At 40.1% G+C, this 13177-nt stretch overlaps 1 protein-coding gene across 2 annotated transcripts in view; it reads left to right on the plus strand.

Moving 5' to 3' along the window:
• Nucleotides 1-3438: 3438 nt before the first annotated feature.
• The window catches only part of CLIC2 (chloride intracellular channel 2), a 35739-nt gene continuing 26000 nt past the window's right edge, over nt 3439-13177 (plus strand). The window contains exons 1-3 of one of the 2 annotated variants that reach the window (XM_008591071.1): nt 3439-3700; nt 10530-10639; nt 10765-10890. In XM_008591071.1, coding sequence (XP_008589293.1) covers nt 3644-3700; nt 10530-10639; nt 10765-10890 — 293 coding nt within the window. In that variant the 5' untranslated portion in view covers nt 3439-3643. The remainder of the gene's footprint in view (nt 3701-10529; nt 10640-10764; nt 10891-13177) is intronic. The other variant, XM_008591072.1, reaches the window with a different exon arrangement.

A 13177-nucleotide genomic window follows, 5' to 3' on the forward strand; every position in this document is an offset into this window, starting at 1 on the left:
ATACAATAAAAAATACAAAATATTTCTGAGGAAAGATAAAGAAGATCTAAATAAACAGATAGAAATTCCATGTTCATGGATTTAAAAACTCAATATTGTTAAGGTGGTAATATTCTTCAGATTAATATATAGATCCAACACATTCCTCACCAAAATTCCAGCTGGTATTTTTGCAGAAATTTACAAGCTTATCTTATAATATATAATAAAAAGAACCAAAAAGAAAAAGAAATCAAGTTGGAGGACTTTCATTTCCTGATTTCAAAACTTGCTGTAAAGCAATTACTAAGTCTGGTACTAGCATAAGGATAGATATATAGATAAATGAAACGGAACTGAGAATCCAGAAATTAACTCACACTTATGGCCAACTTATTTTTGACAAAAATGCCAAAAGAATTTAATGGGGGAAAAATAGCTTTTTAAACAAATGTTGCTGGCATAGTCAGATATACACATGCAAAAGGGACACATTTAGTCCCTTATCTCACACCACATACAAAGATTAACTCAAAAAGGATCAGGTACTTGATCCTAAGTAAGAGATAGAACTTATTAAATTTTTAGAAGAAAACATAGAGGAAAATCTTCATGATGTTGGGTTAGGTAAAGAGTTCTTAAAACAAAATTCATGAAAGAAAAAATAATAATTTGGACTTTATCAAAACAATATCTTTGCTATTCAAAAGATACTGTTATAAAATTAAAATACAAGCTACAGACTGGGAGAAGATATTTACAAATTATATATCCAATAAGGGTCTAGTGTACAGAAGAACTCTTACAACTCAACAACAAAAATACAAACAACCTAATTTTTAAATTGGCAAAGTGCTTGAGTAGATATTTCTCCAAAGCAGATGTACAAATGGCCATCAAGCACATGGAAAGATGCTCAACATCACTAGCCATCTGGGAAATGTAAATCAATAACACCATGAGAAACCACTTCACACCCGCCAGGATGGCTGTTATAAACAAAACAAAGCAAATGGAAAACACAAAGTTTTGACCATGTGGAGAAATGGGGACCCTCATACGCTGCTATTGGAAATGCAAAATGGTAGAGCTGCTGTGGAAATTAGTTTGGCAATTTCTCAATAAATGAAACATAAAATTACCATATGATCCAGAAATTTCACTCCTAGGTATATTCCCCAAAGAATGTAAAACATATGTCCACTCGAAACCTTGCACACAAATGTTCATAGCAGCCTTATTCGCAATACCCAAAAGATGGAAACAACCCAACTGATACAGGGATAAACAAAATGCGGTCTATCTATACAATGAAATATTATACAGCCATGAAAATGAATGAAGTATCGATACATGCTACAGCACGGATAAACCTTGAAAACATTATGCTCAGTGAAAAAAGCCAGTCAGAACATACATATTGCATGATTTCATTCATATAAAATATTCAGAACAGGCAGGGCAATAGGCACAGAAGGTAGATTAGTGACTGCCTAATGCTGGGGGTGGTAACAGGGATTGACTGCAAATGGGCAAGGGGGATGTCACTGAAGTACTAAAAATGTCTAAAATTGGATTGTAGCGATGGTTCACCACTCAATAAATTTACTAAGAATCCTAAAAGTGTATACTTATGGTATGTAAATGATATCTCAACAGAAATTTTGACCAGCCACCAAAACAAACAAGCAAACAAACAGAAAACTACAAAACAACCCCAGAAAGCTCATCTCTTCATGTCGACAACGTATCAGGCATCAAACAGAGCTCATTAGGCTGTTGAGCGATGTTGTAGTGTTGGTGGTGGCAGTGGTGACGGTAGGGGTAGTGGTTATCCCTTGAGGGCTGAGGGTCAAGCGATGATTTGGTCTTTTAAAATAAAAATTAAAAAGTCAATTAAAAAAGAATGTTGCTGGCTTGGGACTTGGAGTAGCAGCGAGGGCAAAGAGAAGCGGATGGATTTTTTAAATATTCAGGGTGTAGAAGTGGCAAGATTTTGTACTGATTAGACATAGGGAGTGGGGAAGAGTGAGCCTGCCTCCGACTGAGCATGCTTAGAGCTGAATTCCTGTTGTCCTCCCAAACTTGCTGTGCTCCCGTACTGCCAATCTCAGGGAGTGGATCAGCATCCCGGCACACAGTAGGCATTCACTGATTGTCTCTGGAGTGGACAGAGTATCCTGAAGAGAGTAAAAATATCCTAAGCAAAGCAACCACTAGGTCCTGCCAAGCGGCCAGTCCTAAAGTCACCCTGAAGGTCGGCGCAGCAGATGTCCAGCACGGCTTCCCTCTCACTTTTCAGACCACTTGGGAAATCATCAGGTCCTTCCCTCCCCCAGAAGAACACCCAGTTTTATATCAATCCCTCCTGCTTAGGACCTGCAAGTGTGGCACAGGCCAGGTTTTCCAGGAGTCTCATATCCCGTAAACCTTTACACGGGGCAATGGCAGGTGCATGTATAGCCCATATAAGCGTGAGGGACATTTGGTATTGTACAAAGAAGGTCACTGCGGTGCCTGACAGCTGGTGGATCTATGTTCAGTTTGGCTTCAAGCAGGGAGAGATTCTTCCCACCAAAGAGGTTTATTAATCCAGGGGTCTCCCTCCCCAGCCCTGACAGGCAGAAAACAACTGCCAGTAACATTGTAGACACCGAGTGGTCAGTTTGGATATTTTCCTGCTGTTCCCAGGGTTGACAAGCAGAGATACAGAACTACTTGTGGTTCCTGACACAGACACTAAAACGAGGAAGTGACCGTCCCTGTCCACACTTCCAAGAAATAAAGAACTAGGTGGGGCATGCTAAACAAGCCCCCAGATTCAACCACCCCAGTGAACATTCCGTTTATCACACCGGCAATGAAATAAAGTATAACTTCATTAAGTATTGTAAAAACCATATTTACCTCCCATAGTTGTGAAAATTATATCCACAATTCCAAGAAATAAAGAACTAGGTGGGGCATGCTAAACAAGCCCCCAGATTCAACCACCCCAGTGAACATTCCCTGGTTATAGAAGAGAAGTGAAATTTGCAGCCCAGAACCGAAATCTGGTTAAGCGAGCAGTTGAATTGTGGGTGGAGACACTTGATGAAGTACCATTTTTTAACCCTCTTTTAGACAGTATCATTGAATAAACATCCTTTTCAATGATAAAAATCCAAGTCATTTCTGGCCCTTTTCCCAGAAGAGCTGTCAGGTTACACGAACCTTTTCTGGGCATAGAGCCCAGGACTCTAAGAGAGGTTCTAGAGAACATCTGGTCTGCTTGATATATAGAAGCCAGCACTGCATGCATGTGTTTGTGTGTATGCGTTTCTCCTATGCTGACTCATAGCATTGAAGCCTCTCTGGAAACACCCCCACCCTTCTAGCCAGCCAGTTTACACACACCCCTTTGGCTCCTCCTTGATTCAAATGTTAGGTCAAGAGGAAAAAGGAAAACAAATTCAAGAGCTGCTCTTAAGTGTCTAGAATTTTCTGTGTCCCACCCTTGAGAGAAGAGACTGGCCCCAGATCTGACTCACTACACTACAAGATAGACTCTCCTCTTAAAGCACCAACATTACTTGAGCCTTTGGATAAAACTGAAGAAGTGTCCGCAAGTATTGTGGACCCTGCAGGAGGTGGGGGGCTGGCAACTGGCGGTAAAGACAAGAAGATGGCAGGCTTGGGGCCCAACACTCAAGCAGACCCTGAAATTGAGCTTTTTGTGAAGGTAAGATTTCCAGCTATAATAATGGCATACAGAATGTATGATTTCTTGACACAGGAGTTCAACTTCTTAAAAAAAGTCTCAATATTTGAGCTGGAGATAAGGAAGAATTTTGTAATTATTTTCGCACTCTGAGTCCTATGAGAATGTCTGGGTGTTTGACTGCTCTTAGATGTCAACGGGAAAACAGATCTCATCTGACAAAGGCAAGGTGATATGATGCGGTAGAAAGAGCGCTAGACTGGTTGGTAGTCAGAACGACTGAGACTGAATCGTATTCTCAGTGGCTTCCTATGTAACCTTGGAAAACTCCCTCCCTCCCTCCATACCTTTGTTTTTCCGTCCATACAGTGCAGGAGCCTAACAAAACGATCCTTAAAGGGCTTTTCAGCTCTCACAATCTGTGTTTTATGAGATAGGTTTTAGAAGGCCTGAATGGGTGGAGGAGAGGGCCAAGTATGACCTGAGAGCCCCATTTCTACAAATAGCCCAGACAGAACTTACTAAAAGTCTCCCACAGTGGACAAACATCACAGCAGAGGCACATAGGTACTGTGGGAGAAAAAAGCCAGGAGTCTGTTTGCCTGTTATGTGAGGAGGAGGCATTTTAGAATGCTGTGCTTCCTCTTTTTGGTCTGCTATGGAGTTTTTTAAAAACATGTACTAATTTTTCAGAAAAGCACTTTGGAAAACCCCTAAAGCAGGAGAAAGGAACATGTGTTTCCAAATGAGCTCATCAAGAAAAAAAAATTTTATGGGTTATTCCAAGTAGAAATTAGTTTCCTAAATCCTTGTTTACATTAACTGTTTAGTTTTCCCCTGCGTTTTCATTGACTATTGGAAGTATTCGGGATAATGATAATAATAATAATAATAATAATAATAATAATAATAAAAAATTTATATTGTGCCTGGCCCTTTTCTAAACATTTTACATATATTACCTCATTTAGGCCTAACAACTTAAAAAGTAGGTTACCATTAACAGTAATAGCAGTACTAGTATCATCAGTAGTAGTAGCAATAGTGGTAATTACTTACTGCGATATTGTAGTAATACTGTCCTTGTCATTACTAGATAAGTAAACTAAGGCAATAAAGTTTAAGTAAGTTGCCTCTAAAAGTGTATAGCCTCTTGTTGGCTTACAAAGACATAAAATAAGGTATGCTTACCAATGTTAAATTAAACATCTGTTGTCCAAAATAATACTTTTACAGCCATTTTAGATTATTTTACAACTGGTTACATATATACAACAATGACGTAATCAATTCGTCTTTTCAAAATTATGATACAGAGACTCTTGAATTCCTGCATAGCAAAGTAATCCAAGTAAGTGTTTTGCTGGACTATAGGGAATGAGAGCTATTTCTCCTATCTCTGGATTGTAGCAAAATGTATGGCTGCTCACACAGTTAGGGTATAAATGAGCTCTAATTTCCTAAATGACCTTTTACATCTAACAGTTCCAAACCAGAGGTATTGTCTCTTCATAAGGTAACTAAAGTGTTCATTTTGTCTAAACTGTTCGTTCAATTCATCAGACTCCTCAAATCAGTTGTTGACAATGATCTGTGTGTTTATCTTTGTAGCCTTCCCATATTTGGGTGATAAGCTGGAAGGAGAGGTTGCAAATTACATATTGAATCAGCAAATGCTGAATTAAGTAATAGCTTTCATTTTAAAGTAACCAATCATTTACTGAGTACTTGCTATAGGGTAGGCACTGTACGAAGTGGTTTATTATTAGCCCCATTTTATGGATACAGAAACTAAAGCCAAGAGCAGTTAAGTAAGTTTGTGCAAGGTCACATAGTTAGTGAATGGCAGAGTCAGAATTCCAATCCTTTAAAACAGCTATGTGTAATATTATTCAATTATTTTCAATGGGGTGAATTTTTTAGTAAAGTTTTCCAGAATTTCATCAGGTGGAACGCTTTAGATTTAAGCTTATCTAATGACATTAATATAAATTACAGATTTTCTAGAAGAACCTTGAGTATCATCTGGTCCAGCCTTTTTTACTTTGCTTTAAGATGTGTTCTACAGATCTCTAGGCATTTCATGGAAGATACTGAAAGGGGGAATAAGGATTAAGAAGGGTGAAAAATGCTAATGAGTAAGTTTAGAAAGCATTGTTATTTCCGAATGGTATCTCACTTGTAGACAATGTGCTATCTTTCTAAAGAGTAAATGAGTCTATGATTTCCTCCAGCTACCTCTGGCTGTGGTTTAAAAACTGTACCACAACTTCTTTCCCATACCGCTGATGGGGTCCGTGAAGAGATTAAGCACTTTCCCATCACAATTAAGAATCTATATCATACCACCTATGTGTTCCATGTGGGCAATAAAAACATTGCCTTTCAGCTCTGAAAAGCTGAATGATTTGAACAAAATGTAAACATTTTGCGGGAACTAAAAACAAAGGACTTTATAACACACATTTTATTTTCTCTAAATACTGTTCATTTTTAAATGAATGTTTGCATTCTCTACCAAACACTGTAAAATTACTTGTAGTAGATCTGTACAGAACGTAAAATTATGTAACACTTGGGCCAAAATCCTGAAAGCAATACTTTTGGCAAAAACTTTTTTTAGTGTGTGGGAAGGAGGGTAGAGATGGTATTCTTCTCTGAATGTTTGGACCGTTTTCAAACTCTTTTCAAACTACCATAAAGACTGAATAACTAAAAAATCCAGCAGGGTAAAGAAGTGTTTGAGAGTGTGGGTTCTGGGGGAGACAGTCCCCGATTTAAGTCAGAAGAGTATGTATGTCATCTGAGTGTACGTGAGCAAGTCAGCCTCTCTGAGCCTCAGTTTCCTCACCTGTAAACAAAGGTAATAGCAGAACCTATCTCACAGGATCATCCTCATTATGAGGATTAAATGAAATAAGTATGTAAAGCCTGCTAGTTGGCAACATACTAAATACTCAATAAATGTTAGCCATTGTTGCTATTATTATTTTTCATGTTTAGAAACTTTTATCACAAACACAAAGAGAAAAAGTTGTACTGGTGAATGCCCACATCCTGTCTGTCAGCTAAAGATATTTGAGAGGTAGGTAATTCATCAGTTAGGCTAGAGAATTTACATCCTAAAATTTTATGTGATGGCACTTTAAATCAGCATAACATCAACAGAACAAAACTTCAGTTTTCCTGTAAAACTTAACTGCGTTTCCCCACGCTGCAGTGTTTTGACTCTCCTATTGCCAAAGGTGATCCACCCTTCCTGGGGTGTCTATTATCAGACTCAGTTCTTCCTGCCTCCCACCCCAATCAGTTCTGATTGGATCCTTAGTCTGACTTCTTTACAAAAGAAATGAAACTGCCAACAGAACAACGATAAACATCATTTCCTCTTTTTCACCAACCGTCAGGGAAAAGGAAGTTTGCCAAAAAATTGAAATTATGCCCAGGGTTTCTGAGACCTTAGTATTGCTACAAATAACGGATCAGAGCAGCGGTTAAGACGAACATTTTATTTCCTTCTACAGGCTACATACTAGTTGCTAAGTGACTGAAGCAGAAGAGAAACAATTGTGTCCAAGAGATGAGACATGCTGAAAGCTTGGACTTGGTAGCTAGCATCTAGTAGGGCCTGACAGGTACCAAGCCTCAAGCAGACATTGAATAAATGAATGAACGAATGACTACGGCAAGGGAGAGAACTGAACTTATTTTAGAGATATTTAGTAGGTAAAATTGACAAGAATTAGTATTGGATTTAATGTTAGGAGTAAAGCAGAAGGATGATTCCCAATTTTCTAGCTTAGGCAATTGGGTGGATTGCAGCTCAGGCTGCCATAACAAAATAGCACATTTTGGGACGTTTAAACAATGTAAATTTATTCCTCACAGTTCTGGAGGCTGGAAGTCCAAGAGCAAGGGGCCAACATGGTTGTATTCTGGTGAGAACTCCCTTCCTGGCTTGTAGATGGGCTCCTTCTTGCTATGTTTTCATATGGCAGAGAGAGAGAGCAAGCTCACTGGAATCTCTTCTTGTAAGGACACTAATCCCATCATGAGGATCACATCATTATGACCTCATCTAAACCTAATCATCTTCCAGAGGCCCCTTCTCCAAATATCGTCACTTTGGGGATTAGAGCTTCAACATATGAATTTTGGGGGGAAACAATTCAGTCCACAGCAGATGACAGTGCCATTCAGAAGTTTAGGAGCCTTAAAGAAAGAATAGGTCAGTGTATGGAGTAAAGACAAGGGGTTAAATTCAATTTGGGACATATTTAGATTAAGGTGCCTAAAATTCTCTATCTCCCATGAGGACACTCCATCAGCTATAGCCATCTCAAGAAATAGCTGCCTTTTCTTCCTCATTTCTTTTAACATTGAGCCTGGAGTTGGAGTGGGTGCCCTTTAAGTATCCTTGCTCCTCATTGCTGTTTCCAGACTATTCCTACCTCCCCCATCCAGAGAAATACCTAGCTTGAGTCTGATAAAATCAGACTAAACTGCCCACAACCCCTCCTTTTTCTAATAATCTTCCAAGCCCCAGGTTACTCTCCCTCATTTGTTGAGGATCATTGTCACTCTCTTCAGTACTACCCCAACATAATTCTTGGTGGTTTTAATATCTAATCGGATGATCCTCTCAACACTCTGGCATCTCAAATCCTTGACTTCCTCTTCTCCAGGGATCTTGTTCTTTGTCATGTCTCAGGTACTCCCATCCCCTGGTCATACCCTTACCTTTGTCATTGCGATGTCTAAAACTCCCGCATAATATCATTTATTTTTTTCCCTGCTTTTTGATCTTTTCTATTTTAATACACTTTACTGAGATATAACTTACATAAAATAAAATTCACCCATTTTAAGTGTATGGATCAATGACTTTTGACAAACGTATACTCACAATGTAACCACCACTCCAATAAAATCATAGACTATATTCATGACCTCAGAAAGTTCCCTTGTGTCTCTTTGTAGTCAGTCTTCCCCACTCTACCCCACCTACCACACCACCCCCCAGGCAACCACTGATCTGCTTTCTGTCAGCATAGATTAGCTTGCATTTTCTAGAATTTTCTATAGATGGAATGATACAATATATGCTCTTTTTTGGTTGCCTACATTCACTCAGCATAATTATTTTGAGATTTGCCCATGTCATGTGTACATCAATAGCTTATTCTTTTTTATTGCTGAAGTACTCCATTCTATGGATGTACCATAGTTTGTTTATCCATTCACCCACTGAAGGACATTTGCCTTGGTTCCAGTTTTTGCCTATTGTGAATAAAGTTGCTATAAACATTCATGTACAAGTCTCTCTCATATGCTTTAATTTCTCTTAGGAAAATACCTAGGATTGGAATTTCTGGGTCATATGATACGTATGTGTTCAACTTTGGCAAAATCTTTTATAAAGCAGTTGTACTATTTTACACTCTAAACAGCAATGCATTTGAGTTCCAGTTGCTCCACATCCCTGGCAAAAGTTGTTATGGTCAGTCTTTTTCCTTTCAGCTATTTTAATATGGTTATGGTGGTATCTCACTGTGGCTTTAATTTGCATTTCCCTGATAACTAATGATGAGCATTTTTCTGTCCTTTGTAAAGTGTTCAAATCTCTTGCCCATTTTTAAAGTTAGGTGGCTTGTTCTTGAGTTGCATGAGATTTTTATTCATGATTTTTATATATTTTGGATACAAGACATTTCTCATTTTCTTAATAGTTCTTTTGAAAAGCACATTTCAACTTTAGACAGATTCCACATAGATTTTTCTGGGTTTCTCTGTTACACACACATAAAATGCACTTCCTTACTGACGGATCTTGGACGTGACCAGCGCCATTGTGCACAGGATAAGCACAAAATAGCCGCTGGCCTTGTCTTCCACTCCAGCACCAAAGCCCTCCCTGCTTCCCTTTATGAGAAGCCTTTTTGCTTCTGGAAAACAGAAACCCTTTTGCTTCTGCAAGGGCGCATCTCCACCCTGCTTGCATAGCTTTGGCATCAGCATCATGCCCCTACTTGATGGTATCAGCCAGCCCTTGGCACACTGTATAAGCTCTTGTACTCCCACACCTTTGAACGCAGCCCAGCAGATTCTTTTCTTTTAATAAAGCTTGATCAGTAACCGGCGTCTCAGCTCACTTTCTTTCACTTACTTTGAAGAATTTATCTCTGTTTAAAACTGAGAGTTGATTTGGGGAAGTATTTTTAATATCTGCTTTTATTATATATTATATAAATTTAAATTTTACATGAGATCTGTTTTTAAAATTACATGCAATATGTATCACAAAGACTTAATCTCTTTAGTATACAAATATTTTTTCCAAATCAATAAGGAAAAAGTCATCACCTTAATAAAAAAATGGAAAACTGTCATTGAACAATTCACAAAATAAGACAGTCAAATGGTCAATTGAGATATGGAAAGACACCTTTCAGGAAGGAAATTTGGCAGGATCTATCAAAATGGGAAATGTGCATACTTTTTACTCATCATTCTCGTTTGAAAGATTAACCCTAAAGTATGATCTCAGAAGTGGAACAAGTTATATGCCAAGAAATATTCGTTGCTGAAGTATGTCGAGTAACAAATGGTTACATAAATTCTCATCATATATACAATTTATTATTATTATGAATTCATCACGCTTGTAATTTTACATACAATGAGACTATTTGATTCATTATTTTTCTCTGCCCATACATAGACGGTAGAATCCATGAGATTAAGGACTTCCAACTTTGTCTCCAGCAACTAGCTCATTTCCTAGTAGGCACTCAGGACATACTTGTTGAACAAACAAATGAATAAACTGAGTCCTTTCTTTACTTAATAGGCTGGAAGTGATGGGGAGAGTATTGGAAATTGTCCCTTTTGCCAACGCCTTTTCATGATACTCTGGCTTAAAGGAGTTAAATTCAACGTAACTACTGTTGACATGACCAGGTAAGAGAAATCAGAGTATGTTAAATTCTGGGGATTGATATGGGTAGATACCAATACAATGTTGGTGTTTGTATAATGTGTACTTTATCTAGAGGACTAATTCTGCTTATTTTCAATAATCATAGAAAGCCTGAAGAGCTGAAGGACTTAGCCCCAGGTACCAATCCTCCCTTCCTGGTGTATAACAAGGAGTTGAAAACAGACTTCATTAAAATTGAGGAGTTTCTAGAGCAGACACTGGCTCCTCCAAGGTACAGCATTTTACAGGACACTATTGTACTGAAGATAAACTATTTTATTGGCCTATTTATTGTAGATTGAGGATCCTGTTTTAGTCCGTTTTGTGTTGCTATAACAGAAATACCTGAGACTGGGTAATTTATAAAGAACAGAGGTTTATTTGGCTTATGATTCTGGGACAGCTGCATCTGGCATGAGCCTCAGGCTGCTTCTACTCATGGTGGAAAGTGGCAGGCAGCCGGTGGGTATAAGCAGATCACATGGCGAGAGGAAGCAAGAGAGAGAGAGGAGGTGCCCGGGTCCTTTAAACAACAAGCTTTCACGGGAACTCACTCATTTATCCGCCCTCCCCCAGGGAGAGCATCAATCCATTCATGAGGGATCCCCCCATGACTCAATCAGTTTCCAACACTGCCACATTGGGGATCAAATTTCCACATGAGTTTTGGAGGGGACAACACATCCAAACTCCATCATTCCGCCCCTGGCCCCCAAAACTCATGTTCCTCTCACATACAAAATACAATCATTCTATCCGAACAGTCCCGAAAGTCTTAGCTTGCTCCAGCACCAACTTAAAAGTCCAAAGTCCAAAGTCTTCTCTGAGACCAAAAGCAAAAGTCCTTCCAGATGTGAACATGAAAAACAAAACCAAATTTATCTACTGCCAAGATACAATGGTGGAACAGACATTGGTTACACATTCCCATTCCAAAAGGGAGGAATAGGCCAGAAGAAAGGAAAAACAGGCCCCAAACAAGTCTGAAACCCAGCAGGGCAGACATTATGTCTTAAAGCTCCAAAATAATGTTCTTTGACTCCAAGTCCTGCATCCTGGGCACAGTTGGGCATCTGGGCCCCCAAAGCATCAGGCAGCCTTGTTCCCGCAGCTCTGCCAGGCACAGCCCAGTGGGCCACGCTGGTGCCCGTGGCTTTTCCAGGCCTGTGTTGCACGTTACCAGTGGCCACAAAGTTCTGGGGTCCTGGCGGCAGCCCTGCTGCATTGGCTGTACTAGACATTTCCCTGGTGGGGGCTTCCTGTGGGGGCTCTGACCCCACTTTTCTGCTCAGCATTGCTCTAGTAGATGGCCTCTGCAGTGGCTCTGCCCCTGTGGCAGGTCTCTGCTGGGGCCCCCAGGCTTTTCCATACATTCTCTGGAATCTGGGTGGAGGCTGCCAGGCCTCCACTGCTCTCACATCCTGCCGGCCTGCAGACTTAACACAACATGGATGCCACCGAGGTTGCAGGCCTCTACTCTCCAGGGCTGCTGCACGAACCACAATTGGGGCCACTGCAGCCAGAGCAGCTGGGATGCAGGGAGCTGGATCCCAAGGGCAGCTGTGCCCCAGGTCTGTCCTCCAGGATAACTCAGTCCTTCTAGGTCTCAGGGCCTGTAATAGGTGGGACACCCTTCCAGACTTCTGAAATGCCTGCAGGGCTTTCCTCTCGTTTTCTCCGCTATTAGCATCTGGCTGCCTCACCACCAAGATAATGTCTTTAGTGACCAGTTTATCCGTTTCACCCTTGCATTTTTCTCCTGCTCTCCATTTCTTTACTGCATGGCCAGGCTGCAAATTGTCTAAATCTTTATGCTCTGATTCCCCTTTAAATTCTGGCTTTATGTCATGGCTTTGCTCCCATAACTCAGAGTAGGCTGTTAGAAGTAGCCATGCAGTGTTCTTAATGCTTTGCTGCTTAGAAATTTCTTCCACCAGATACTCTGGTTCACAATTCCTAAGTTCCAACTTCCACAAAGTCCTAGGGCATGAACACCATGCAGCCAAATTCTTTGCCAGTTCACAGCAAGGGTGATCTGTGCCCCAGTTTCCAATAAACTCCTTCTGATTTGTACTTCAGACCTCTTAGAATGGTCTTTACTCTCCATATTTCTATCAGCGTTCTGCTCACCACCAATCTCTAAAATGTTCCAAACATTCTCTCATCTTTTTGTCTTCTTCTAAGTCCTTCAAACTCCTCCAACCTTTGCCCATTACCCAGTTCCAAAGCTGCATCCACATTTTCAGGTATCTGTTTAGCAAGACCCCACTCGTCGGTACCAATTTTCTGTTTTAGTCCATTTTGTGTTGCTATAACAGAAATACCTGAGACTGGGTAATTTATTTTTATTTTTATTTTTATTTTTTTTCCTTTTTTTTGTCTTTTTTTCGTGACCGGCAACGGATTGCAACCCTCAGTGTCGCACCCGTACCGGACCGGGACTGGCAACGGGATCGCAACCCTCAGTGCTGCGCCCGCACCTCGCTCAGCCAGTGAGCGGCCGGTCTGTATGTGGGATC

This window comes from Galeopterus variegatus, unplaced genomic scaffold (genome assembly GCF_000696425.1).
Source record: "Galeopterus variegatus unplaced genomic scaffold, G_variegatus-3.0.2 Scaffold6608, whole genome shotgun sequence".
Lineage (NCBI taxonomy): Eukaryota > Metazoa > Chordata > Mammalia > Dermoptera > Cynocephalidae > Galeopterus > Galeopterus variegatus.